Source organism: Ranitomeya variabilis, chromosome 1 (genome assembly GCF_051348905.1).
Source record: "Ranitomeya variabilis isolate aRanVar5 chromosome 1, aRanVar5.hap1, whole genome shotgun sequence".
Taxonomy (NCBI): Eukaryota; Metazoa; Chordata; class Amphibia; order Anura; family Dendrobatidae; genus Ranitomeya; species Ranitomeya variabilis.
Window position 1 is genome coordinate 267948767 of NC_135232.1, and position 26907 is coordinate 267975673.

General features: G+C 45.3%; 2 protein-coding genes across 2 annotated transcripts in view; one reads left to right on the forward strand and one right to left on the reverse strand.

Annotated features, from left to right (window-relative positions):
• Positions 1-4318: 4318 nt before the first annotated feature.
• Positions 4319-26907, forward strand: part of LOC143814611 (solute carrier family 2, facilitated glucose transporter member 11-like) — a 66348-nt gene continuing 43759 nt past the window's right edge. The window contains exons 1-2 of the mRNA XM_077293461.1: positions 4319-4827; positions 13747-13845. Of these exons, the coding sequence (XP_077149576.1) occupies positions 4804-4827; positions 13747-13845 (123 nt within the window). The 5' untranslated portion in view covers positions 4319-4803. The remainder of the gene's footprint in view (positions 4828-13746; positions 13846-26907) is intronic.
• LOC143814649 (uncharacterized) lies at positions 16598-25494 on the reverse strand. Its single transcript, XM_077293463.1, has 6 exons — positions 25376-25494; positions 19169-19352; positions 18922-19032; positions 17769-17859; positions 17496-17660; positions 16598-16985 (listed from the first exon to the last, which is right to left on the reverse strand). The coding sequence occupies exons 3-5, from the start codon at positions 19001-19003 to the stop codon at positions 17501-17503; spliced, it is 333 nt and encodes a 110-aa protein (XP_077149578.1). The 5' UTR covers positions 19004-19032; positions 19169-19352; positions 25376-25494; the 3' UTR covers positions 16598-16985; positions 17496-17500.

Here is a 26907-nt window from a genome sequence, read left to right on the forward strand (position 1 = left end):
GATGGCTCGGTGATCCTGAACTGAGAGATGGATGATACGTTCTATACTGTGTATAGTAGCAGAAAGGCAGTAGGCCCGGGTGGAAAGGGGCGGTCCTGCAACAGAGCGAGAGGCAGCAGGCCTGGGGCAAATAGACAGGCGGTCCTGCAGATGTAAGGATGGAAAATGAAGGAAAAGTTGATTAGCCTTATAGTGTTTTATAAGAAGGTCTTTAGTGGATTCAGTGTGTACGTCCTTAAAGGCAATGTTAAATTATTGTTCAAAAATTTGCACTTAGTAGAATACCCGGTTGGGTAAGAGAAGTTATTTATAGTCTGTTATTTAAAATATTTAACCATGTTTGTAACGTTCAAGTGTCCTCACCTCCCATAAAGGGAAGTCCTGTTCAAACTTGCTTATTGTTATTGCATTTCAAAATTGTATGTCTTTTTGCTGACCTGTATTGTTGTTTTCTTCCCAGTCCAGGAGTACTGGATTTAACCGGGGGGGAGTGCAGCGCCCCAGAGTCCTGGTCGTTGCAGTACTGATGCTCCGCCGCTAAGGGGGGCTATGGTACGTCTGATGGCACTGAAGGAGTTCACCTGACCAGGTATCACAGACACCAATGCACTTCACAGTCTGGCCTCCAGGGGGAGCTAAGGGCACTATGTATTAGGCCACTCCTCACAGTCTGGTAAAACTGGGGGTTAGATAGGAAGTTAGTAAGAAGCTGACTGGGAATCGAACAGGCAACATCCTGTGGCAGAGGGTGTTGCGGGGAGAGACTCAGGGGGGTCCTTGTCAGGAGTGGGATCCTGGCAGAGACCTAGCGAACCAGAGAGAACGTAAAGGGACCGCGCCTGCACTTCCTTGCGGCGGTACCCCAAGAAAGGACAAGAAGCGAGGTTTATTGTGCTGAGTGAGAAACGAGATCAACGCAACAAGGAGAAACACCAGTAGGAGTCGTGCTGTAAGACGAGGCAACATCCTACTGAGGCGCGTAGCCGGTGGCCGGAACGCCGAGGAAGTATAGAGCTCCAGGCCTTACTTCAAACCTACGGCAGGACAGTCAGTTATAGGCGGGCTGTCTCACACAAATCACCTAAGAAGACATAGGGGGAAACAACTGGAGAGGGGCGACACTAGGGTCCCAGAAGAGCTCCGAGCCTACCCGTCATACGGGTGCGTCCTAGCCATATGATCTGGGGGACGAAGCAGAACATCATAATCGAGTTGTGAGGGAACTTCAGAAACAGACACAACAGTTGTGGGGACTATCCCGTAAGCACAGCAGGGGAGGACCATGACACACAAGCGCTAGAAGGTAGGCACAGATTTCCACCTGCAAAGGGAACTCTGGAGGTGCCATCGGACCAGCCGGACTCCCACAGCCCGGTTAGCCGTATTCCAGACTGAGAAGCCTGAGCCTTCAGTAAAGAGGTAAAGAGACTGCAACCTTGTGTCCTCGTTAATTACTGCAACCGGCACTGCACCACATCATCACCACCACCCACACATCGAACTGTTATTCCTTTATTGGATCCCCCTTAACAGGGTCACAGGCCGGGGTCTAGCCACCGTGACATCGCCAGAGCCCGAAGGGAGACCCGGTACTTAGGACTCGGTGGCCCTGTGACTGGGGGCGCTCCACTTACACTGAGGTTTTCTATGTAAATCTCTGAAATATATGATTCAGATGGAACCCCCAGTGGAAAATTCCTTATAATGAGGCAGATGGAGACACTATGGATGCTGTCTGGCCTATGATCTGGCGGTGTCCCTCTTTTTTTTAAGAATGCATAAAAGTGCGGTCGGCCACAGTGTCTTGCACCTCTGAAACGTACACCCCTGAACAGTGGCCAAATGGAGTCCTCATTATAGTGAATTAATCCTTTAAGGGTTTCATCTGAATCACATCATTCAGAGATTTAGATGGAAACCCTGTGCTCAGGGTAGACCACAGGATAAATGTGATCCAAATTGTTATGTAAAATGTTCCAAATAAAAGCTTCAACTCGATCCACAGAAAAAGCCCCCACTCAGGTCCATCATCTGTCAATGGAAATATAGGGGGCTTTCACGTTACTGGTAGCACAAAGGCTCTGGAAAAGTGCTATGGCTCCTTGCCCCCCTCATCCTCAAAGAAATCCAGTAAAGTCTATGCTCCCAAATGCAAATGCTCCTCTACCTTCTGAACCCCAGAGTGCCTAAACCCCATTTAGTGTCCACATGTTTGGTATTTCTGTAAGCAATGACAGCACGCTTAATTTACAAAGTCCATGTCTCCAGAAGCACGAGATGGGCACAATGTATGGGCACTACAATGTATGGACACTACAATGGCAGATTTGCAATTTTCCCTCAGCAACATCCACTGCTGCTTGCTTTTGGAAAACACCCATGGAGTCAAAATCGTCACTATACCTGTAGATAAATTCCCAGAGGGGGTTACTTGAGGGAGTATTCTGCTCTTCTGGAAGTTAGGGGCTCTGTATATGGAGTCCGCAAATTAATCTATGATAATTTGTTCTCCGAGAGTCACATAGCACTTCGTCCCTCCCTAGTCTTGCCCTGTGCCTAAGCAGTACTGTACATCCACATGCAGGGTATGGCGATGTTCAGCAGAACTTTTGGTGCCATTTTGATCCTTTTAACCCATGTGAAAATATTAAATCTGTGGCTAAAACTAATTTTTTTGTGGTAAAAATGTGATTACAGTAAGTTTTCTTCCTTGCCCAATGGTATAAAATTCTGTAAGATATCTGTGGTGTCAATATGATCACTGCACCCCTAGATGAATTCATTGAGAGGTGTATTTTGTAAAATAGGGCCACTTATGAAGGAGTTCTGCTGTTTCTTGCACCGCAGGGGCTCTGCCAATGTGACATGGCACCTGCAAACCATAACAACAAATCTGCACCATAATATGGCGCTCCTTCCCTTCTGAGCTTTGCACTGTGCCTCAAAAGTAGTTTTTTACCACATTTGGGGGGTATTAGTGTACCCAGGAGAAATTCCTTAACAAATGATACTATTCATTTTCTCCTATTATCACTTTTGAAAATTGAAAACTTGGGGCCAAAGCAACATTGGAAAATAGTAATTTTCCATTGACTGAGCCCAATGTTATACAATTCTGTGAGTGGGTTAAAAATGCTCACTACACTACTAGGATGAAGTCCTCAAAAGGTGTAGCTTCCAAAATGGGTCAACTTTTGGGGGTGTCTGCTGTTTTGGCATATTAGGGCCTCTTCAAATGTGATATGGCATCTGCAATTTATTCCAGTCAAAGGTGCACTCCAGAGTTCAATTGGCGCTCCTTCCCCTCCAAGCCCTGCCGTGTGCCCAAACAGTAGTTTTCCACTACATATGGGGTATCGTTGTACTCATGAGAAATTGCACAACAAATTCTATGTTCCATTTTCTCCTATTACCCTTGTAAAAATGAAAAATGTGACTTTTTAAAATTCTGTGAAGCACCTGCGGGTTCAAGGTGCTCACCACATCTAGAGATAAATTCCTTGAAGGGTTTAGTTTCCAAAATGGGGGGTTTCCACTGTTTACTCACATCAAGGGCTTTACAAATGTGACATGGCATCCACTATCTATTTCAGCTAATTTTGTGCTACAAAATTCAAATAGTGCTTCTTCCCTTCTGAGCCCTGCCATGCTCTCAAACAGTAGTTTTCCACCACATAAGGAGTATCAGTGTACTCATAAGAAATTTCCTAAGAAATTGTATGCTTCATTTTCTCCTGTTGCCCTTTTGGAAATGCAAAATTTGGGGCTAAAGCAATATTTTTGTGGAAAAAAGCAACATTTTCATTTCTTTCCTTCTACATTGCTTTATTAACCTTTTAGGGTGTTTCACATGAATTAAACTTCTTATATATGGTTTTGAGCACTTTGAGGGGTGTAGTTTTTAAAATGCTGTCACTTTTGGGTATTTTCTGCCGCATAAGCTCCTCAAAGTCACATTAAATGGGATGTGGTCCCTAAACAACTTGGTTTTGTAAATTTTGTTGGAAAAATGAAAAATTGCTTTTAACCCTTCTAACTTCGTAATAAAAAATAATGCTGATGTAAAGAATAGATTTGGTAAATGTTATTTATTCAGTATTTTGTGTGGTATAATTATCTGGTTTAATGGCATAACAATTAAAAGTTTTAAAATTGCAAAATATTTTTTTTTGCAAATTTAACATATTTTCATAAATAAACGCAAATTATATTGACCAAAATTTACCACTAACATGAAGTACAACATGTCACAAAAAACAGTCTCAGATGCAATGTGATATGTTGAAGCATTCCAGAGTTATTACCACATAAAGTGACAGAAGGGTCAGAATTGAAAAAATTGGATTGGTCAGAAAGGTGAAAACAGGCTTGCGGGTGAAGGGATTAATGTTGGAAATAGCCATTTAACTAAATTACTAACTCAGAACAAAATAATATTTTAAAATAAAAAAATAAATGTATTAAGCTTCCAATTGTTCACACAAGCAGAACTATCAGAGAAATACATCTTAGACAAAAACATAGCAGGTCTCAAATAAAAAAAATAGCATGTACGTGTCTGACAGTCCTACGTTAGCTTGCATACATTAAAAATATGCAGCACATGATGAAACTGCAAGTCATGAAAAAAAAAAACAACAAATCACGTCCCAAATCTTAGACTGAAATATCTAATCCAAAGGTCACAATAACCCATGGTATGTAAAAATTTAACTTCATTCAACTCCTTGACCAGCAACTTCTTATAAACCCTGCAGTACTCAGAGACAAGAGAAGGAATAGACTTCCCACAATCCTTCCAAAATGTCATCATGGATGAAGGAACTGGTAAGTATTAATTCTCATTAGAACTGATGTAAAGCGTGACTGTTGGCAAAACTTAATTTATTAATTAAGAGACTAGGCAGGTGCCATCGTTATTACCGTAGATGATGGGAAAGATTTACCAAGACTGGATTAAAAGCAAGAGTGAAGCATTTGCCAACATAACCATTCAGGTTTCAGCTTTAGGACTCATTCACTCCAGCATATCATATGGACGTGTACTGTCAGTGTTATAATTTGATAGCACATAGACAGCAAACCAATGTTATTCAATAGGGCTGTTCAGGATGGCACACAGATTATAATCACCTTTTTTGTCTGGGTGAAAATTGGAGGATTATTCATATCCTCACCTAAATCTGGTCAGAACTTAAGGAAAAGGTGGCCATTGTCTTCTGCAGATACAGCATACGATTTACTCATGCCAGTAACGAGCGTATGAAAAATCATCCGATTTTTATCCAAAAAAGGTGGAAAAAGTCGAAAGCAATATGGATGGATGATCCATATGGCATCTGACTTTTTTTTATACACCCATAGACTAGAATTGGCGAGTATCGTGTGAACGAGCCCTAATAGTCACAATGTACATTAATAAAAAATCAACCAAACATGCTATTTTTAGTGAGACTAGCACTCCATCTAATATGTATGATGACCTCCCAAATGTTGGTTGTGCTTTCACACTTGTGGTAGCATGAGAAGGACTCTACAAGCCACACAAGTGGCTCAGGTAGTGCAGCTCATCCAGGATGGCACATTCAATGCGAGCTGTGGCAAAAAGGTTTGCTGTGTCTGTCAGCATAGCGTCCAGAGGTTGGAGGCGCTACCAGGAGATAGGCCAGTACACCAGGAGATGTGGAGGGGGCCATAGGAGGGCAGCAACCCAGCAGCAGGACCGCTACCTCAGCCTTTGTACAAGGAGAAACAGGAGGAGCACTGCCAGAGCCCTGCAAAATGACCTCCAGCAGGCCACAAACATGCATGTGTCTGCACAAACGGTTAGAAACTGCCTCCATGAGGATGGTCTGAGTGCCCGACTTCCACAGATGGGGGTTGTGCTCACAGCACAACACCGTGCAGGACGCTTGGCATTTGCTACAGAACACCAGGATTGGCAAATTCACCACTGGCACCCTGTGCTCTTCACAGATGAAAGCAGGTTCACACTGAGCACATGTGACAGACATGACATAGTCTGGAGATGCCGTGGAGAGCGATCTGCTGCCTGCAACATCCTTCAGCATGACCGGTTTGGCAGTGGGTCAGTAATGGTGTAGGGTGGCATTTCTCTGAAGGGCCCCACAGCCCTCCATGTGCTTGCCAGAGGTAGCCTGACTGCCATTAGGTACCGAGATGAGATCCTCAGACCCCTTGTGAGACCATATGCTGGTGCGGTTGGCCCTGGGTTCCTCCTAATGCAGGACAATGCCAGACCTCATGTGGCTGGAGTGTGTCAGTAGTTCCTGGAAGATGAAGGCATTGAAGCTATGGACTGGCCCGCCCATTCCCCAGACCTGAACCCAATTGAACACATCTGGGACATCATGTCTTGCACCATCCACCAATGTCACTTTGCACCACAGACCCATCCCTCTCCCATCATTCCCCGCTCTGCCTCTGACACACTGCGGGTGCGCGCACACTCATTGTGTGCCATCCGGCAGTGCAGCCGCTGAGACAGAAGCAGGGAGCAGCGCAGGCACGAGGAGAGGTTAGGAGTGTGGGTTTTTTTTGTTTTTCTTACTGGACTGTGGGGCCATTCTAGGGGGGAGAGATGCGAGCTGTGTTATATACTACGTGGGCTGTGCTGTATACTATGTGGCTGTGCTATATACTACGTGGGCTGTGCTATATATTACGAGGGCTGTGTTATATGCTACGTGGCTGTGCTATATACTATGTGGGCTGTGTCATACTATGTGGCTGTGCTATACTACGTGGCTGTGCTGTATACTATGTGGGCTGTATTATAAACTATGTGGCTGTGTTATATACCACGTGGCTGTGCTATATACTATGTGGGCTGTATTATAAACTATGTGGCTGTGTTATATACTATGTGGCTGTGCTATATACTACGTGGCTGTGTTATATACTACGTGGCTGTGTTATATGCTATGTGGCTGTGTTATATACTACGAGGCTGTGTTATATACTATGTGGGCTGTGCTATACTATGTGGCTGTGTTATATACTACGTGGCTGTGCTATATACTATGTAGGCTGTGTTATATACTACGCGGGCTGTGTTATATACTATGTGGGCTGTGTTATATACTATGCGGGCTGCGCTATATATTATGCGGGCTGTGCTATATATTATGCAGGCTCTGCTATATACTATGCGGGCTCTGTTATATACTACTAGATTGTGGTCCGATTCTAACGCATCGGGTATTCTAGAATATGCATGTCCCCGTAGTATATGGACAATGATGATTCCAGAATTCACGGCAGACTGTGCCCGTCGCTGATTGGTCAAGGCAACCTTTATGACATCATCGTTGCCATGGCAACCATTATGACATCTACGTCGATACTGTGCCTGTCGCTGATTGGTCGAGGCGAATTCGCGGCAGACTGTGCCCATCGCTGATTGGTCGAGGCAACCTTTATGACATCATCGTCGCCATGCTGTGCCCGTCTGTTGTGAATTCCGTTCTGGAGCTCCCTCCTGTGGTTGCTAATGGTATTTTTGTGAGTTCTGCTCTTGGGCTCCCTCTGGTGGTTTCGAGTGGAACTGCTGCTCCTTTAGGTAGCTGTAGCAGCTGCCATCACTGATCGCCTTGCCTGGATTTGTTATTTAAACCTGCTCTGGGCTTTAGTTCATGCCAGCTGTCAATGTCTTAGGTTGGATTTTGTTCTCTCCTTGGATTTCTCATATGGCCTGTCCTTGTCAGCAAAAGATAAGTTTCTGCTAGTTCTTTTTTGTCCATTTGCTTTGGACTTATTGTTTTGCAAATATGTCTCTTTTTGTCCAGCTTGTCACTATGTCATATTCAGGCTAGCTGGAAGCTCTGGAAAGCAGATTTGCCCCTCCACACCGTGAGTCGGTGTGGAGTTCATTTTTGTAAACTCTGCGTGGATTTTTGTAGTTTTTAATACTGACCGCACAGTATCCTTTTCTCTCTGTCTATCAAGTTTAGTATTGGCCTCCTTTGCTGAAAACTGATTTCATTTCTGTGTATGTCATTTCCCTCTTCACTCACAGTCAATATTTGTGGGGGGCTATCTTTCCTTTGGGAGTTTTCTCTGAGGCAAGATAGCTTTCTATTTAGTTCTTTAGGGGTAGTTAATTCTTAGGCTGTGAAGAGGTGTCTAGGGAGAGTCAGGAACATCCCACGGCTATTACTAGTGTTGTTGTTAGGATTAGGGATTGCGGTCAGTAGAGATACCACCTCCTCAGAGCTCGTCCCATGTTGCGTTTTAGCCACCAGGTCATATCAGTGTGGCCTCTTACCCACCAGGTCATAACACCCGTCGCTGATTGGTCGAGGCCTGGCGGCCTCGACCAATCAGAGATGCGGGATTTCCAGGACAGACAGACAGACAGACAGAAAAACCCTTAGACAATTATATATATAGATGCGGGCTGTGCTATATACTATGCAGGCTGTGCTATATACTATGCGGGCTGTGCTATATACTATGGGGGTATATTATATTCTATAGGGGAGGCTGTGTTAGATACTATGTGGCTGTGTTATATACTATTGGGGTGTATATTATATTCTATGGGGGGAGGCTGTGTTATATACTATGGGGGGTATATTATATTCTATGGGGGAGGCTGTGTTATATACTATGTAGCTGTGTTATATACTATTGGGGGTATATTATATTCTATGGGGGAGGATGTGTTATATTCTATGAGGGGTATATTATATTCTATGGGGGAAGCTGTGTTATATACTATGTGGCTGTGTTATATACTAGGGGGTATATTATATTCTATGGGGAGGCTGTGTTATATACTATGTTTCTGTATTATATATTTGGGGGGTACATTATACATTATATTCTATGAGGGAGGCTGTGTTATATATTACTAGATGGTGGCCCGATTCTAACGCATCGGGTATTCTAGAATACACTATGTTCCAAATTATTATGCAAATGATATTTTTCTCTGATTTTCCTAAATGGTCGGTCCAAATGACAGTCAGTCTAATAAAAGTCATCACCCTTTAGAGTATACATCGAATTTTATTGAAGAAACCTCCCAATGATATCAGTATAATCTCCAAAATGAATAAAACCTCAAAATGCACTGTTCCAAATTATTAGGCACAGTAGAATTTCTAGACATTTGATATGTTTTAAAGAACTGAAAATGCTCATTTGTGGAATTTGCAGCATTAAGAGGTCACATTCACTGAACAAAAAAGCTATTTAACTCCAAAACATCCTAACAGGCCAAGTTACATGTTAACATAGGAACCTTTCTTTGATATCACCTTCACAATTCTTGCATCCATTGAACTTGTGAGTTTTTGGAGAGTTTCTGCTTGTATTTCTTTGCAAGAAGTCAGAATAGCCTCCCAGAGCTGCTGTTTTCATGTGAACTGCCTCCCACCCTCATAGATCTTTTGCTTGATGATACTCCAAAGGTTCTCTATAGGGTCGAGGACAGGGGAAGATGGTGGCCACACCATGAGTTTATCTCCTTTTATGCCCATAGCAGCCAATGACTCAGAGGGATTCTTTGCAGCATGAGATGGTGCATTGTCATGCATGAAGATGATTTTGCTCCTCAAGGCAATTTTCTGACTTTTATACCATGGAAGAAAGTTGTTAGTCAGAAACTCTATATACTTTGCAGAGATCATTTTCACATCTTCAGGAACTTTAAAGGGCCCTACCAGCTGTTTCCCCATGATTCCGTCCCAAAACATAACTCCTCCACATCCTTGCTGACGTTGCACCCTTGTTGGGGCATGGTGGCCATCCACCAATCATCCACTACCCCATCCATCTGCACCATCCAGGGTTGCTCGACACTCATCAGTAAACAAGACTGTTTGAAAATTAGTCTTCATGTATGTCTGGGCCCACTACAACCATTTCTGCTTGTGAACACTGTTTAGGGGTCGCCAAATAGTAGGTTTATGAACCAAAGCAAGCCTTTGAAGGATCCTACACCTTGAGGTTCGAGGGACTCCAGAGGCATCAGCGGCTTCAAATATCTGTTTGTTGGTTTCTAATGGCTTTTTAGCAGCTGCTCTCTTTATCTGATGAACTTGCCTAGCAGAAACCTTCCTCATTATGCCTTTATCAATACGAACACGACTATGCTCAGATTCAGCCACAAATCTCTTAACAGTAAGGCTATGTGCACACGTCAGGATTTTGTCAGGATTTTGTCAGGATTTTGTCAGGCTTTTTCATCAGGTTTTGTAGCCAAAACCAGGAGTGGGTGATAAATGCATAAGTGGTGCATATGTTTCTATTATACTTTTCCTCTAATTGTTGCACTCCTGGTTTTGGCTACAAATCCTGAGGAAAAATCCTGACAAAATCCTGACAAAATCCTGACGTGTGCACATAGCCTATGATGATCACTCTTAAATTTTCAAGAAATATCTAATGTTTTCATCCCTTGACCAAGGCGTTGCACTATTTGATGCTTTTCGGCAGCAGAGAGATCCTTTTTCTTTCCCATGTTACTTGAAAACTGTGGCCTGCTTAATAATGTGGAACATCATTTTTAAGTAGTTTTCCTTTAATTAGAATCACCTGGAAATCTAATTATCACATGTGTTTAAGATTGATTTCAGTGATCCATTGAGTCCTGAGACACAATACCATCCACGAGTTTATTTAAAAAACAATTAAATCGTTTTGACACTTAAGTCCAATTTGCATAATAACTTGTAACACAGTGTATGTATGTCCACGTAGTATATTGCCCAGTTACGTAGTATATTGCCCAGCTACGTAGTATATTGCCCAGTTACGTAGTATATTGCCCAGCCACATAGTATATTGCCCAGCCACGTAGTATATTGCCCAGTGACATAGTATATTGCCCAGTTATGTAGTATATTGCCCAGCCACGTAGTATATTGCCCAGTGACGCAGTATATTGCCCAGTGACGTAGTATACAGCACAGAGCCATGTAGTATATTGCACAGCGATGTAGTATACAGCACAGAGCCACGTAGTATATTGCACAGCGACGTAGTATACAGCACAGAGCCACGTAGTATATTGCCCAGCCACGTAGTATATTGGGCAGTCACGTAGTATATTGCCCAGCTACGTAGTATATTGCCCAGTCATGTATGTCACAGGTTAAAAAAATAAAAAAATAAACATATATTCACCTTCCGCAGGCGCGTTGTAGTTCTGTCGCCTGTGTGGGGTGCAGGCGGCAGCTTCCAGTCCCAGGGTGTGATGACGTCGCGGTCACGTGACCGTGACGTCATGGCAGATCCTTCTCGCGCAGGACTTGTGATGACGTCACAGTCACATGACCGTGACGTCATGGAAGGTCTTTCTCCCATACCATCCTTGCCACCGGAACGTGCCGCTTGCATGGACCGGTCACCGGAGCATCGCGAGGAGCGGGAAAGGCGGCGGAAGGTGAGTATATAATGATTTTTTTTTTTATTATTATTTTTAACATTAGATGTTTTTACTATTGACGCTGCATAGGCTGCGTCAATAGTAAAAACTTGGTCACACAGGGTTAATAGCGGCGGTAACGGAGTGAGTTACCTGCGGCATAACGCGGTCCGTTACCGCTGGCATTAACACTGTGTGAGCCGTGACTGCGGGGAGTATGGAGCGGGGCCGGGCGCCGGGCACTGACTGCAGGGGAGTAGGGAGGGACTAATCAGACTGTGGCCGTCGCTGATTGGTCGCGGCAGCAATGACAGGCAGCTGGCACGACCAATCAGTGACTTGGATTCCATGACAGACAGAGGCCGCGACCAATGAATATCTGTGACAGACAGACAGACAGACAGAAGGACAGACAGACGGAAGTGACCCTTAGACAATTATATATATAGATGGGGGTACATTATATTCTATGGGGAGGCTGTTATGTAATATGTGGCTGTGTTATATACTATGGGGGTATATTATATTCTATGGGGAGGCTGTGTTATATACTATGTGGCTGTGTTATATACTATTAGGGGGGTATATTGTATTATATGGGGGAGGCTGTGTTATATACTATGTGGCTGTGTTATATACTATGGGGGGTACATTATATTCTATGGGGGAGGCTGTGTTATATACTATGGGGGGCTGCATTATATTCTATGAGGGGGCTACATTATATGCTGTGGGGAGGTAGGCTGTATTATATTCTATGGTGGGCTACATTATATTCTATGGTGGGCTGTATTAGATTTTATGAGGGATGATTGCATCATACTCTTTGATGGGGCTACATTATATTCTATGGGGAGATGTGCTGTATTCTATTCTATTCGGGACTACATTATATTCTATGGGGGGCTGTATTACATTTATATTCTATGAGGGGTGATATTAGCTGTGATTTACATTCATCATTTTTAGGTTTTATTGTTCTCTACACATTCCACTGTGTAATGAATAAAGATTTGCAACTGGAATATTTCATTCAGTGATATCTAAGATGTGGGATTTTAGTGTTCCCTTTATTTTTTTGAGCAGTGTATATATTTACTAGATGGAGGCCCGATGCTATCGCATTGGGAGGGTGGTAATGTCACAATGGGGGCTGGCATGTGGCGCTGTTGTTGCCTAATCCTGTGATAATCTAAGGCCTTTTGCATTAGGGGACTCATGTGATTGACGCCTACGCTTATATGCATTGTTTTTGTCCCAGCGATGCTGTTGCACATCAAGAGTTTCATTTGCCCTTTGTTGCCTTCGACGTTGTGCCTTTGGTGCTTTCCTTTCATTGTCATAGACATACTTTTTAGGAGGAGCCATGTTGGTGTTGATATTTGCTTTTTAAAGGGGTTTTCCCAAGAACAAAAGTTAATTTTAAAAATTGTCTGTGTCTGACCGTGTACCGAACATACCACAGCTCTTGGGCAGGGGAGGAAGCAAAAGACAATACTGACATTACAGCAGGAGATCGCAGAGGATACATTTTGTGAGGTAAAATATTTTTTAAAACCAGTCAGTGAAATATTTTACCTCACAAAATGAATCCTCTGTGATCCCCTGCTGCAATGTCAGTATTATCATTTGCTTCCTCCCGTGCCCAGTAGATGTGGTATGCTCCGTACACGCTCAGACACAGTCAATTTTTAAAATGAACTTTCCACAATGGGAAAACCCCTTTAATGTGACCGGCTTCCTCTGCCCGTAGACACGTTGCGCATCTGCCGCCGGGATCAGCTGAATGATTCACTGCACCTGTGTGTAATTCGCACAGGCGCAGTAAATCAGACCGCCGCCATCTTTGTGCAGACAGACAGTGGCGGTCACATTAAAACTGCGCATGCGCTCCTCCTGTACAAAGATGGTGGCAATCAGTGAATCATTCGGCTGATCCCGGCGGCGGAGTGTTCGCGACGGTGTTCTGCTGGTGGTACCGTGCAAGAGGCTGCGTGAGTGTGTGAGTGTGAGTGTGAATGTGAGTATGAGAGTGTGAATGTGTGTAAGAGTGTGAATGTGAGAGTATGAGTGAGTGAGTGTGTGAGTGTGTGTGGTGCGTCGGTGTTCTGCTGGTGGTACGCGCAATAGGTTGGTACCTGCACCAGTTTCCATATTGAGACACCCATCACTTGGGTGTCTCAATATGGCGGTCGGTGAATTTCCTCCGCTTGGAATTCTGGGATACGGTGACATCTGGACAGAACAGGAAATGAAAACATTACAAGGCAATTATATAAATAAATCCTTTTTCCTAAATGAACCACATCAAAATAATAATCATATTTTACGCTTTCATTGTGTTTTTTCAGGTACAATATCGCGGGCTATTCATGCTGATCTTTGTATTGGGAATTGGAGGAACTTTTCAATATGGATTTCAAATATCCATCATGAACTCTCCTTCTGAGGTCAGTATGTAACTCCGCTTCATTACTGAGAGTAACTGAATCACTTCAGCTGTGGATTCACCTGGATTTTCACCTAGAGGTGAACAGTGAAAATGCAAAACACTCTACCTGTAGAAAGAATCCCATGAAGTAATAAAAATATATTTACTCTTTTAGCTATGTTGTAATTTCAAAGTTAATGTAAAAAAACTTATTCATATCATGTGAATTGTTCCAGTTGCAAATTTTGATACAGATATTGAATTTCAATTTTACGCATTGCATGGAAAAGATGCACCCTGTCACGCTGCAGCTATGCAGGTAACTGCAACTTCCACCAGATGGCAACAGAGTGGAAGGAAAGTAACAAGTCTGCAAGGTGGCAGCAGAATAGTCAAACACGCGGTATAAAGGGAAAAAACAATAACAGAGTCAGGGGAGAGCCAAAGGGTCAAATACCAGACAAGAGGCAGAAGTACCAGGGACCAGAGGCAAAGTCGAGTCAGAGTCAAAGGCGAGTCAAACACAAAAATCCAAAAGCAATCAGGAAACACTAAGACAAGACAGACAGAGAAGGAGGAATAGACACGGGCAAGGAGAGAAATCACAGCCCTGACATGACATGATCAGCCCGGGAAAAGGGTAGACAGGACTCAAAACCCGGACCGGATCATGACACACCTATTTTATGATTCACATGGTTGGTGTGCAGTGTCTACAACTCTACCAGATACATACTATCTATTTTAACCAGTCTTTCGACAAGTATTACCTTGTACTCCAAACCCACAGAGGCTATTTCACTGCTTTAATTTAATGCATTTTAGGTCCATTCTCACCATAGAAGGCTCATCACTGAGAACATATGATACCTATGTACAAAATGTCACAATTATGGGAGCAAGCTCTTCCTACTAACTGTGACACTGAGTCACTTATCAAGAACAAGCCATAAGATGGCATAGTCAATGAGTCCAAGGTCTAAAGCCATGAGGGTACATAATAAACAGAAAGGAGAGACAATGATGCAGTCAAGTAATGGTCCGAGGTAAAAATACCAGATCAGAGCAAAGGGGTTAAACAGATGGATGGTTAGAACGAGATTCAAGGTCAGTGTCACAGTTCCACCCCTAAGGGTGTCAGGGATGCAATTACTGACAGCTCAGCCATCCAAACTGGTACAGGGGCGTGCTGAAGCTGTCAGTACTTTAATTGACAGCATGACCCTCCAGTCTGGTTCAGGGGCATGCTGAGCTGTTGGTGTGTTTATTGACAGCTCGGGGAGGGTTTAGGTCAGGGAGCACTACAGCCAGGCAAAAAGGCTTATTCAAGCACAACAAATATAGGCAGGGGTGCCACTTAATGCATAGCAGAAAAACATATGAAAAAGGTAAGAAAAAGAAGCTATGCAAATGAAGCGAACACCCAAAATACAATTAAGTTTACAAAATTACAAAATTTTATTGGAATGAAGACAGAGAACACAAATAAAACCATATTAAAATGCATCTAACACACCACTGGTCCCATAATAAATAGAGATGTAAGAACGACACAAGGTGCAATAATGTATGACGGAGGGCATACTAATACCATTCATATGTTGTTGAATCTGTAGAAAACAGTATATACAGACGAAAAAAGTCAACCTTCACAGATACTGCACACAAAAGGGTAAAACATAGCTCAATTCATATATAGACAAACCATAGCATACCAATATATAAACATACAAGTGAGCTCCGGGCGTCCCCAAAGAACCACGTAAGAAAAAGAGTGTCCCTATATGAATAAGGAGGCTGATACTAACTGTGGGGCCCCAATAAGCCTATACCAGAGTAGTAAGGGTTGAGTATAATTCTCCCAAAGAGAGCATATATCAAAAAGAGGGGCGCCTACTAACAGAAAGGAGCGCTACCAGAGCAAAAAAAGGAGATTTGTAAATATGAATATTGTTAGAGCCTATTGAGCAATATGGATACCCTTAAGGGTGTATACACCCATGTGTGCCAGTGAGGTAGAAGCCCATGGCACAGGGATAAGCCAAAGGGCTAGAGATAAATCACCCAGTTAGGTTGTCCAGTGAGTGGCGTCAGACATCAGCCGTCAGGAGGTCGACAGATGGAGAAAATAGTCCCGGGACCTTAGAGGTGTGGGGAAAGCCCCACGCGTATCGCTGCTAAAAGCAGCTTCATCAGGGGAAGTAGCTGGAGAGAGGTCAGGGAATCTTAAATAGCGGTCAGGCAATAAATCAGAAACTGGTGGGCAAAATGCGCCTGGGTACATACCGTATCACTGAGGAATGCCAATAGGCGCATGCGCAGAGCCTAGGTGATAAATGTTTGAGGTAGAACAAGTCCTCAACTGCGCAGGCCCAGAAGAGAAAGTGAAAGCTTGCGCATGCGATGCGCAAAGCGCGTCTTCTTAAACGCTTAGAAAGTGCAGATAATAGAAATGTGCGCAAGCGCAGCACGCATCCACCTACGTACCGGGATAGTGCAGGTGATGTGGGTTTAGGGCTGGATCAGCCAGCAGGAGGAACAGGTGCTAACAGCGCCATAATGTGATACAGGTGCGAGAGGACTATTTAAATGCTATGGGCAGTATACCCACCAAGGCACAATGCAAATATGACGAATATAAAGCCAAGTCGGCCCCCACAATGAATATGGCACAGCACAGGCGCAAGTTAACCAATCAGCCCCATACAGGGAAGGATCCAGTGGGGATAAGGGATATAAACCCCAGAAAGAAAAAAGGAATAGAAAAAGTGGAATCAAATGACATACTATAACCGATAATTTAATGATCAAGTGATTGAAGAGATATATTAATATTATTATTATTGTCAGCATAATAAGCAAACGGGTAATAAATGAAACCAGAACACACAGAAGGTAAGTATATAAGATACAAAACGTCCATAAAAAAATGAAGAATGTAGCTACAAGAGTCCCAAGGAAACAATGTCCCTTAATCCTCTTTCTGTGTTCCTCAGTTGTGCGCATATAAATCCGATAGGGTCATCCCAAAAAGCTGTTGAAAAGAAGCTCTTCATTCAGCCCGGTGGGGGACAGACTCCGTAAGTTAAAGATCCACCGGGATTCAATTTGAAGCAGCCGCTTCCTGTGGCTTCCACCTCTGGCACTGGGATATATTTTCTGTAAACCAAAAAACGAAATGTGAGCAGAAGAGCCACCATGGTCAGTTAGAAAATGTAGAGCGATTGGAGACACCGTCCTGCCCTTTTTTATATCCGATGCTGCCAGGTGTATTGTGGACAGATGTTTCTGTGCCCTCTTCCTAAACTCCTGAGAGGTCTGACCCACATACACCTTGTTGCAGGGGCAGATGACAGCATAGATCACATTAGCTGTCTTACAATTAATGTAAGAGCTTAATCGGTATGACTTGGAATCGAGAGGGTTCGTAAAAAAGTCTTTGGTAACAAGGACATATTGACATACACTACATCCCCCACAAGGGAATGACCCCCTCAACCATATACCACGATTTAAATAAGTAAGAGGACGTGAGAAGTGGCTCCTAGTTAAGATGACACCAAGATTGGGAGCCCTTTTAGCCATCAGAGCAGGGCGGGGGGTGACCAAGGGGGAGGTTTGTGTATCTGTTGTGAGGATGTCCCAGTGGGAAGCTAGAATGTCCCTTACCCGATTCATTGGTCATTGAAGTCCGTGATGAATCGGACACTCCCGTCTTGATGACGATCACTAGGGCAAATTAGTAGGTCCTGGTTTAGTTCCTTGGCCCTTTGAAAAGCCCGAGAGAGAGTTTTTTTCGGGTAACCCCGCTGCCTGAATCTTGAAGTGAGGGCCCTAGATTGAATAAAAAAATCCTCATCCAAAGTACAGTTACGGCGGACCCTTAAAAATTGGCCAGTTGGAATACCCCTTCTAGTATGTAGGGGTTGAAAGCTGTCATACCTGAGTAGGCTGTTCGTCGCAGTAGCTTTGCAGTAAAGATCCGTGACTAGGTCTTTGTCCCGGATGGAGATTTTTAAGTCCAAAAAAGTCGCTGAATCATGGGAGAAAGAGTGAGTGAGGATAATGTTTAAACTACTACAGTTCAATTCATTAAGAAAGTCAAGGCACTCCTGCTCTGTACCTGTCCATAAAAAGAAAACATCATCAATGAAGCGATGCCAATGTTGGACGTGTCTTTTGAAGGAATCAGAGCAGTACACGATGGTTTCCTCCCACCAGCCTAAAAAGATATTGGCGTAGGCCGGCGCACATCGCGCCCCATGGCCACACCCAATACCTGCCGAAAAAAAGTATGATCGAATAAAAAATAATTATGGTGTAGAATGAAATTGAGTAAATCAATCAAAAGAGTCATGAAAACGATCAGAATTGCTCTGTTTGTTAAGAAAGAAACTTAATGCCTGTAGACCATCATGATGGTTAATATTTGAGTAGAGCGATTCGACATCGCAAGTCACCAGAAGTGTTCGTTCCGGGCAAACAATATCATGACACGTACTGATAAAGTGAGCTGAGTCCCTGATGTAAGATGGTAGGGAAGCGGCCAACAGTTGTAAGAAAAAGTCTACATAGACATTGGCTTTTTCACACAAGCTCCCTATGCTGGACACTATAGGGCGTCCGGGGGGTGCAGTTAGACATTTGTGCACTTTCGGGAGTAAATAAAATGTAGGGATGACCGGAAACTCGACCTGAAGATATTGTTTTGTATTTTTATTGCTAATGCCGTAGTCAGAGGCATGGCCAACCAAAGACTGGTATTTGGCCGAAAATGTCTTCGTAGGGTCAGGAGGGAGCTTGGTGTAAAATTTGTTGTTGTTCAGCTGTCTATAAACTTCTGTTGTATAGAGATGGATGGGCCAGAGAACAACGTTCCCGCCCTTATCCGCCTCCTTGATGACAAAATCTTTGTTATTTTTAAGAGAGACAAGTGCTCTTTTTTCACTAGGGGTGAGGTTACTGGGAACCCCCGAAGAGTGAGATAGAAGCATAATATCTTTTTTGGCAAGCTCAAAGAAAATCTTAATGGCTGGGACCAAGGAGAATGAAGGAGAAAATACAGATTTGTTTCTGTAAGGAAAGATCCTCCTACCTGGTCCACCCTCATTTTCATGTGGAAGATCCAGGAGATCCCGGAGAGCCTGCTCTTCCGCGATGTCCAAATTATTTGCCATTTCCAGTTTCTGGTGGATAACCTGCAGAACTAGTTTGCAACAGAATAAAAATAAGTCTTTCACCAAGACAAATTTATCAAGGGCTTTAGTGGGTGAAAACGTGAGGCCCTTCTGCAGAACAGAAATTTCTGCCCTAGACAAAGAATAATCAGAAAGATTAATTACCTGTAAATGTTCGGGCATAGTCACAGGAGCCAGGTCCTTGGGAGGTGAAGGGGAAGCGTTCATTTGCGTCGATGTCTGTAGGGCTGACGAAAGGGAGATTTGGGTCCCCTGAAGATGTTGGTCCTTTTTCTTAGAACCCTTGTGTTTGCCCCCTCGCCGTGTCCTGCGTCCAGATCACTTCCCCCTGAGGATAAAAAATCACTCGAACTCGTAGCCCCTAAAGAAGGGTCAGTAGTGCCGACAGCCTGGTTCGGGGCTAACCGATCAACCTGCCGTCTATTATCAAAATGTTTCCACTTGAATACGGTGTTATTATCAAAGTCAAGACCGTCTCTCTGGAATTTTTTACGTTTTTTGGCGATCACCTCAGCCTCAAATTTGTCAAGAGTGCAGCGCCCCAGAGTCCTGGTCGTTGCAGTACTGTGGCTCCGCCACTATGGGGAGCTACGGTGCGTCCGATGGCACTGAAGGAGTTCATCTGATCAGGTATCACAGACACCAATAGATTTCACAGCTGGGCCTCCGGGGGGAGCTAAGGGTTCTATTCATTAGGCCACTCCCCACCATAGTGGGTAAACTGGGGGTCAGGCAGGAAGTTAGATCAGAAAGCTGACTGGATTGAACGAAGCAACACCTGGTGGCAGGGGGTGTTGTGGAGGAAGAGACAGTAGGGTCTCTGTCAGGGGTGGGATCCTGACAGAGGCTTGGCATTGAAAAAGAACATAACGGGTCCGCGCCAGCTCCGGGAAGCGGCGGGACCCAAGAAAGGACTAGAAGCGAGATAGATTGTGCTGAGTGAGAAGCGAGATCAAGCAATAGGAGAATACCAGTAGGGGTTGTGCTGTAAGACCGGAGCAACACCCTACTGAGGCGCACTACCGGTGGCCGGAACGCCGAGGGAGTATTTCATTAGACAGCTTCAAGCAATACTCTAAACAGCGGCAGGACAGTCAGTCTCAGGCGGGCTGTCTCACCTAAATCACCTATGAAGTCTTGGGAGGCAATTGCGGGAGAGGGGCGTCTCTAGGGTCCCGGAAGAACTCCAGGCCTACCCGACAAACGGGTGCCGTTCTAACTGTAACATCAGGAAGGGACGGAAGATTAGCAGAAGATCAGTTAATCGAGTTGTGAGGGAACACGAGAAACAGACACAACAGTTGTGGGGTACTTTCCGTAAGCATAGCAGGGAAGGACTACAACACATAGCGCTAAGAAGGAAGGCACCGATTTCCACCTGTGAAGTGAACTCTGGAGGTGCCATTGGACCGGCCGGACTTGCGCAGCCTGGTGAACCATATTCTGGACTGAGGACTCAGAGATCTCCAGTAAAGAGGTAAAGAGACTGCAACCTGGTGTCCTCGTTATTTACCGCGACCTGCACCCCACAACTGCACCACCAACATCCACACCTATCATTCACTGTGCGCCCCACGGCAGGGTCACGGACCGGGGCCTAGCCGCCGTGACAACCCCAGAAGCAGAGACTCAGAGGCCCGGTACCGGGTGCCCCTCGGCCCTGCGGCAGTGGGGGCGCTACAACTTGGCGTCACGAACAGGATCTACTTAAGCCTGAAGAATCAGGTCATGTGTGCCTTGGAACTGTGATTTGTTGTGCTTGGACTGTACTTTATTGCAAAGACTGTGTTGCGCCATTTACCGCCAAAATCCGCCGCCATTGCAGCGCTGAGGAGAGAAGGGGCGTGAAGTAGGCGTAGACAAGCTGGAGAGCGCGAACAGCGATGGCCGCCCAGTCTAAGTATTTCTGTGTCCTGAGGACGTGCCCGTCAACAGCCGAGGTCCGCCTCCTGATCCTGGTTGGAGGGTGGAGACCATGGGGACGGGGCCGCCCACGAAAGAGACCGCGGGAAGAGGACATTGGAGAGAAGGCAAAGATGGCGACACCAGGAACCCCGCGTGGGACTGACCCGATCCGGCCTGAGGCTGCACAACCCGATACAGCCCCAGAAGCGCCGACGCTGCGGGGTCTGACCCTTACGGAACCACCGGTGGGCCGACCCCCTTTGCCGCTGTCTGAGGAGTGTGTGGCTGCAGCCGAGGCCCGACAGCTAGCCCGCCGGCTGGAGGCTGATGCCCGCGTGCTTACTTGGCTAGGCCAGCCTACGGAGATCCGTTTATCCCCAGTGTCCTCTGTTCCCTCCCGCCTGGCCGCGGCTGGAGGTACGCTACAGACGCCGGACCTGAAGATCTTGCCGGACGCCGAACATCTACGGCGTCTGATGGCAGCGTGGCGGAGCCGGCCCCAGCCTGCAGCATCGATTGACTTGGTCAGAGCTCCGGAGATCCCGCCGTCCCACTGGGGTGTAGTGGTCTCCTTCAACCCCCGATATGGACGCGGGGTTATCCAAGAAATCGGGGAGCCGCTACAAATCCACGTGGATCGGGAGGAGGTGGAGCCCTGCAGCGGAAGATTTCCCCGCGACCTGGAGCCAGGTGATGCGGTGACTTACACCAGATGGAGGAGGGCTACGGGAGAGGCTGGCTGGATGGCGCGAGGCGTGCAGCGATGCATTGCCCTCCAGGCTGCTGCCGAAACACCGGAAGAAGGTGATCCCATGGGGAAAGCAGCAGAGCCCGGCCCCGCGGAACCTCGAGAAACCCGGCCTCGCCGTGCTCCGGAGGAACGTGTGCACCTGCCAACGAGAAGGGCCTCCCGGCGAGGGATCTTATCACTGCTTGGACCGGAACCACTTCCTGGCTCACCAGTGCGATCCGTTGGCCTGGTGAGGCCAGATCGGAGACCACCACAGTAAGATTTCACTGTTCTTTCTTACTTGTAAATAGTTACTGTTTTATTGCTTTTATGTTGCCAAAACCCGTTTAGGGTTAACTTTTAAGGGGATCCTTCTATGGACCTGGGATCCCTATTGTTTTTGGTTATTTTCTATTTTTCTTCTATGTTCTTCAAAAACTGTGAAATCATGAACAGTGCATGATCCGAACTTTTTGTATATAGTTTGCACCTTATTAAAGGCGCTCCCTACTGGTTTTACTTAAAGAAAGACTCTTTGCGAAGATACCGCACTGGAACCTTTGCTGAGTATGGACTGGTAGCTTGAGAAGATACGCTACCTCATAGAGACTTGGTCCCCTCTTAAAGGGGATGTTCATTTGTTACGCTTAAACTGTGATATTGCTTTAAGACAGGAAGCAATAATGTCTTGATCAAAGGAAATGATGATAATGTTTATATGAGAAAAGTTATATGTGTTCAATTGGTTAATTGTGAAGAAATGTTAATGATGTTATTTGAGAAGAAAAAGGTGAAAGATAGAAGAAGGATGCAGTGGACCCGTAGGGATAGACGTGGTGTCCAGCATGCATGATAGAAAGAAAGATAATGAGAAGGCTTAATGTGCGATAGAAAATGTTTTGATAATGCTGATAGAAAGTTAGGATAGAAGGTAAACCCTGAGTCCTCATAGGAGTCATGTAGAGATGACTCAGTGCTCTTAAACTGAAAGTACTGTTATGTTCTATACTGTGTATAGTAGTTGAAAATGCAATAGGCCCTGGCTGAACGGGGCGGTCCTGTAATAGAAAGGAGAGGCAGTAGGTCTGGTGCCGATAGGACAGGCGGTCCTGCAGATCCAAAGTAGGAGAATGAGAAAGTTAAAGTGCCTTATAATGTGATTATAGGAAGGTCATTAGTGGGCTTAGAGTGTGAGTCCTTAAAGGCAATGTTAAATTATTGTTCAACAATTTTGCACTTAGTAGAATACCCGGTTGGGTAACAGGAGTTATTTATAGCCTGTAATTTATAATGTTAACCATGTTTGTAACGTTTAAGTGTTCTCACCTCCCATAAAGGGAAGCCTGTTCAAGTATACTTATTGTTATTACACTCAACGAAACTGTATGTCTTTTTGCTAACTTGTATTGTTGTTTTCTTCCCAGTCCCGGAGTACTGTGTTTAACCAGGGGGGAGTGCAGCGCCCCAGAGTCCTGGTCGTTGCAGTACTGTGGCTCCGCCACTATGGGGAGCTACGGTGCGTCCGATGGCACTGAAGGAGTTCATCTGATCAGGTATCACAGACACCAATAGATTTCACAGCTGGGCCTCCGGGGGGAGCTAAGGGTTCTATTCATTAGGCCACTCCCCACCATAGTGGGTAAACTGGGGGTCAGGCAGGAAGTTAGATCAGAAAGCTGACTGGATTGAACGAAGCAACACCTGGTGGCAGGGGGTGTTGTGGAGGAAGAGACAGTAGGGTCTCTGTCAGGGGTGGGATCCTGACAGAGGCTTGGCATTGAAAAAGAACGTAATGGGTCCGCGCCAGCTCCGGGAAGCGGCGGGACCCAAGAAAGGACTAGAAGCGAGATAGATTGTGCTGAGTGAGAAACGAGATCAAGCAATAGGAGAATACCAGTAGGGGTCGTGCTGTAAGACCGGAGCAACACCCTACTGAGGCGCACTACCGGTGGCCGGAACGCAGAGGGAGTATTTCATTAGACAGCTTCAAGCAATACTCTAAACAGCGGCAGGACAGTCAGTCTCAGGCGGGCTGTCTCACCTAAATCACCTATGAAGTCTTGGGAGGCAATTGCGGGAGAGGGGCGTCTCTAGGGTCCCGGAAGAACTCCAGGCCTACCCGACAAACGGGTGCCGTTCTAACTGTAACATCAGGAAGGGACGGAAGATTAGCAGAAGATCAGTTAATCGAGTTGTGAGGGAACACGAGAAACAGACACAACAGTTGTGGGGTACTTTCCGTAAGCATAGCAGGGAAGGACTACAACACATAGCGCTAAGAAGGAAGGCACCGATTTCCACCTGTGAAGTGAACTCTGGAGGTGCCATTGGACCGGCCGGACTTGCGCAGCCTGGTGAACCATATTCTGGACTGAGGACTCAGAGATCTCCAGTAAAGAGGTAAAGAGACTGCAACCTGGTGTCCTCGTTATTTACCGCGACCTGCACCCCACAACTGCACCACCAACATCCACACCTATCATTCACTGTGCGCCCCACGGCAGGGTCACGGACCGGGGCCTAGCCGCCGTGACAACCCCAGAAGCAGAGACTCAGAGGCCCGGTACCGGGTGCCCCTCGGCCCTGCGGCAATGGGGGCGCTACAAGAGTATCCTTCAGCCTTAGTTTGTACTCAGCGACTTGAGTAGTGTCAAATGTGGAGAGTTTAGTTTCTAGCTCCCGAATCTGCATTTTTGTGGAGACGAGGAGCTCTTTGTCATGCTCAAGAAATAGAGAGATCAAAATATTAGAGCATCGGGTTAGTCCCTGTTCCCATACAGCTTTAAAGGATGACGAGGGTTCCCAAGCAGGGAATATAGAAACTCTAAGGGTACTGTCTCACAGTGGCACTTTTGTCGCTACGACGGCACGATCCGTGACGTTCCAGCGATATCCATACGATATCGCTGTGTCTGACACGCGGCAGCGATCAGGGACCCTGCTGAGAATCGTACGTCATAGCAGCTCGTTTGGAACTTTCTTTCGTCGCTGGATCTCCCGCTGTCATCGTTGGATCGGTGTGTGTGACACCGATCCAACGATGCGTTCGCTTGTAACCAGGGTAAACATCGGGTTACTAAGCGCAGGGCCGCGCTTAGTAACCCGATGTTTACCCTGGTTACCGTCGTAAATGTAAAAAAAAAAAAACAGTACATACTCACATTCCGGTGTCCGTCAGGTCCCTTGCCGTCTGCTTCCCGCACTGACTGACTGCCGGCCAGAAAGTGAAAGCAGATCACAGCGGTGACGTCACCGCTGTGCTGTGCTTTCACATTTTACGGCCGGCAGTCAGTCAGTGCGGTAAGCAGACGGCAAGGGACCTGACGGACACCGGAATGTGAGTATGTACTGTTTGGGTTTTTTTACATTTACGACGGTAACCAGGGTAAACATCGGATTACTAAGCGCGGCCCTGCGCTTAGTAACCCGATGTTTACCCTGGTTACCCGGGACCTCGGCATCGTTGGTCGCTGGAGAGCTGTCTGTGTGACAGCTCCCCAGCGACCACACAACGACTTACCAACGATCACGGCCAGGTCGTATCACTGGTCGTGATCGTTGGTAAATCGTTTTGTGAGACGGTACCCTAAGGCCCCGTGGAATAATAGCTGTTCTGGTGTATTCTTCAAGGCTCCGTATATTCCACCAAAGGCGGATGCCCGATTTATGTGTTGCAGTTAGATCATATGTCAATTTAGAAAAGTCAGAGCCAGCACCTGGAGTTTCCTGAACTTGAAAGATATTAGAAGAACGGGCCTGCCAAGAAGCCTCTCGGGTTTCCAAATCCATGTATAACGGTGATAGCCAAAGTCCCTCACTGCACACCGATAAAGCCTAGACCGCTGACCAAGAAAAACAGAAGGACACATTAAAAATAAAAAAGCGTGAACTACTGTCAATGAGAAAGACTACGTACAGTTTTCATTATGTTAACGCCCAATTATAAGAAATTGTGTGCTGCCCTGTAGAAAATCTTCAAAAAGGCTCTAACAATATTCATATTTACAAATCTCCTTTTTTTGCTCTGGTAGCGCTCCTTTCTATTAGTAGGCGCCCCTCTTTTTGATATATGCTCTCTTTGGGAGAATTATACTCAACCCTTACTACTCTGGTATAGGCCTAATGGGGCCCCACAGTTAGTATCAGCCTCCTTATTCATATAGGGGCACTCTTTTTCTTACGTGGTTCTTTGGGGACGCCCGGAGCTCACTTGTATGTTTATATATTGGTATGCTATGGTTTGTCTATATATGAATTGAGCTATATTTTACCCTTTTGTGTGCAGTATCTGTGAAGGTTGACTTTTTTCGTCTGTATATACTGTTTTCTACAGATTCAACAACATATGAGTGGTATTAGTATGCCCTCCGTCATACATTATTGTACCTTGTGTCGTTCTTACATCTCTATTTATTATGGGACCAGTGGTGTGTTAGTTGCATTTTAATATGGTTTTATTTGTGTTCTCTGTCTTCATTCCAATAAAATTTTGTAATTTTGTAAACTTAATTGTATTTTGGGTGTGCGCTTCATTTGCATAGCTTCTTTTTCTTACCTTTTTTATTGACAGCTTAACTAGCCAATCTGTGACTGGGAGGCGTCAGCTGTCTCAGGTGCTCACTATCTGGTGTAATGGCATTGCCTACTTAATTGAGAAGCTTCTCCCAGACCACTGCCAGACGTACATTCATCTTGTGAGGTTTGTTCTTTGTGCTCCCTGTGCCTTGAGTTCTATATGCTTGATCTGTTGCTTGAGTTTGGACTTCGTTCTGACCATCCGCCTGTTTAACCCCTTCAGTTCTGATTCGTTATACTCCTGGTACTCTGACCACGGAAAAGTTACCTGACTACGCTTTTGTCTCTTCCTTCTGTTTATGACATACCCTCCTGGCTTCTGACCTTGGACTCCCTGATCACTCTGACTCACGGCTTAGCCGTGAGAAGTGACTAGCGTCACAGTCAGGTAACAAAAGATCAACCAACAGAACGCAAGGTATAGAGATACAAACCACACAAAATCTGAATGTAAACGTCTGGGACTAACAGCCCAGTTAATTAGCCTGGTAATCACCTGGGACAATGAACACCTGGAAATAGCCAGCACAGTCCAGTCCCAGATTGAACGGCTGACCCGTCAGTAACTGCATCCCAGACACACCGAGGGGTGGAATCGTGACAATCAATAGGTGGAGATATTTATCTCAATTGGTATATTTCCCATTGGGACATTATGGAATTTTGTACATCT

Bases quoted from the DNA above. Each gene is read 5' to 3' on its own strand.
- LOC143814649 (XM_077293463.1), bottom strand. From the start codon at position 19,003: ATGGCAAATAATTTGGACATCGCGGAAGAGCAGGCTCTCCGGGATCTC. The intron at 17,860-18,921 runs GTAGGAGGATCT...CCCATGATTCAG, and splicing joins TGAAAATGAGGGTGGACCAG to CGACTTTTTTGGACTTAAAA. The intron at 17,661-17,768 runs GTATGACAGCTT...TATTCAATCTAG, and splicing joins GCGACGAACAGCCTACTCAG to GGCCCTCACTTCAAGATTCA.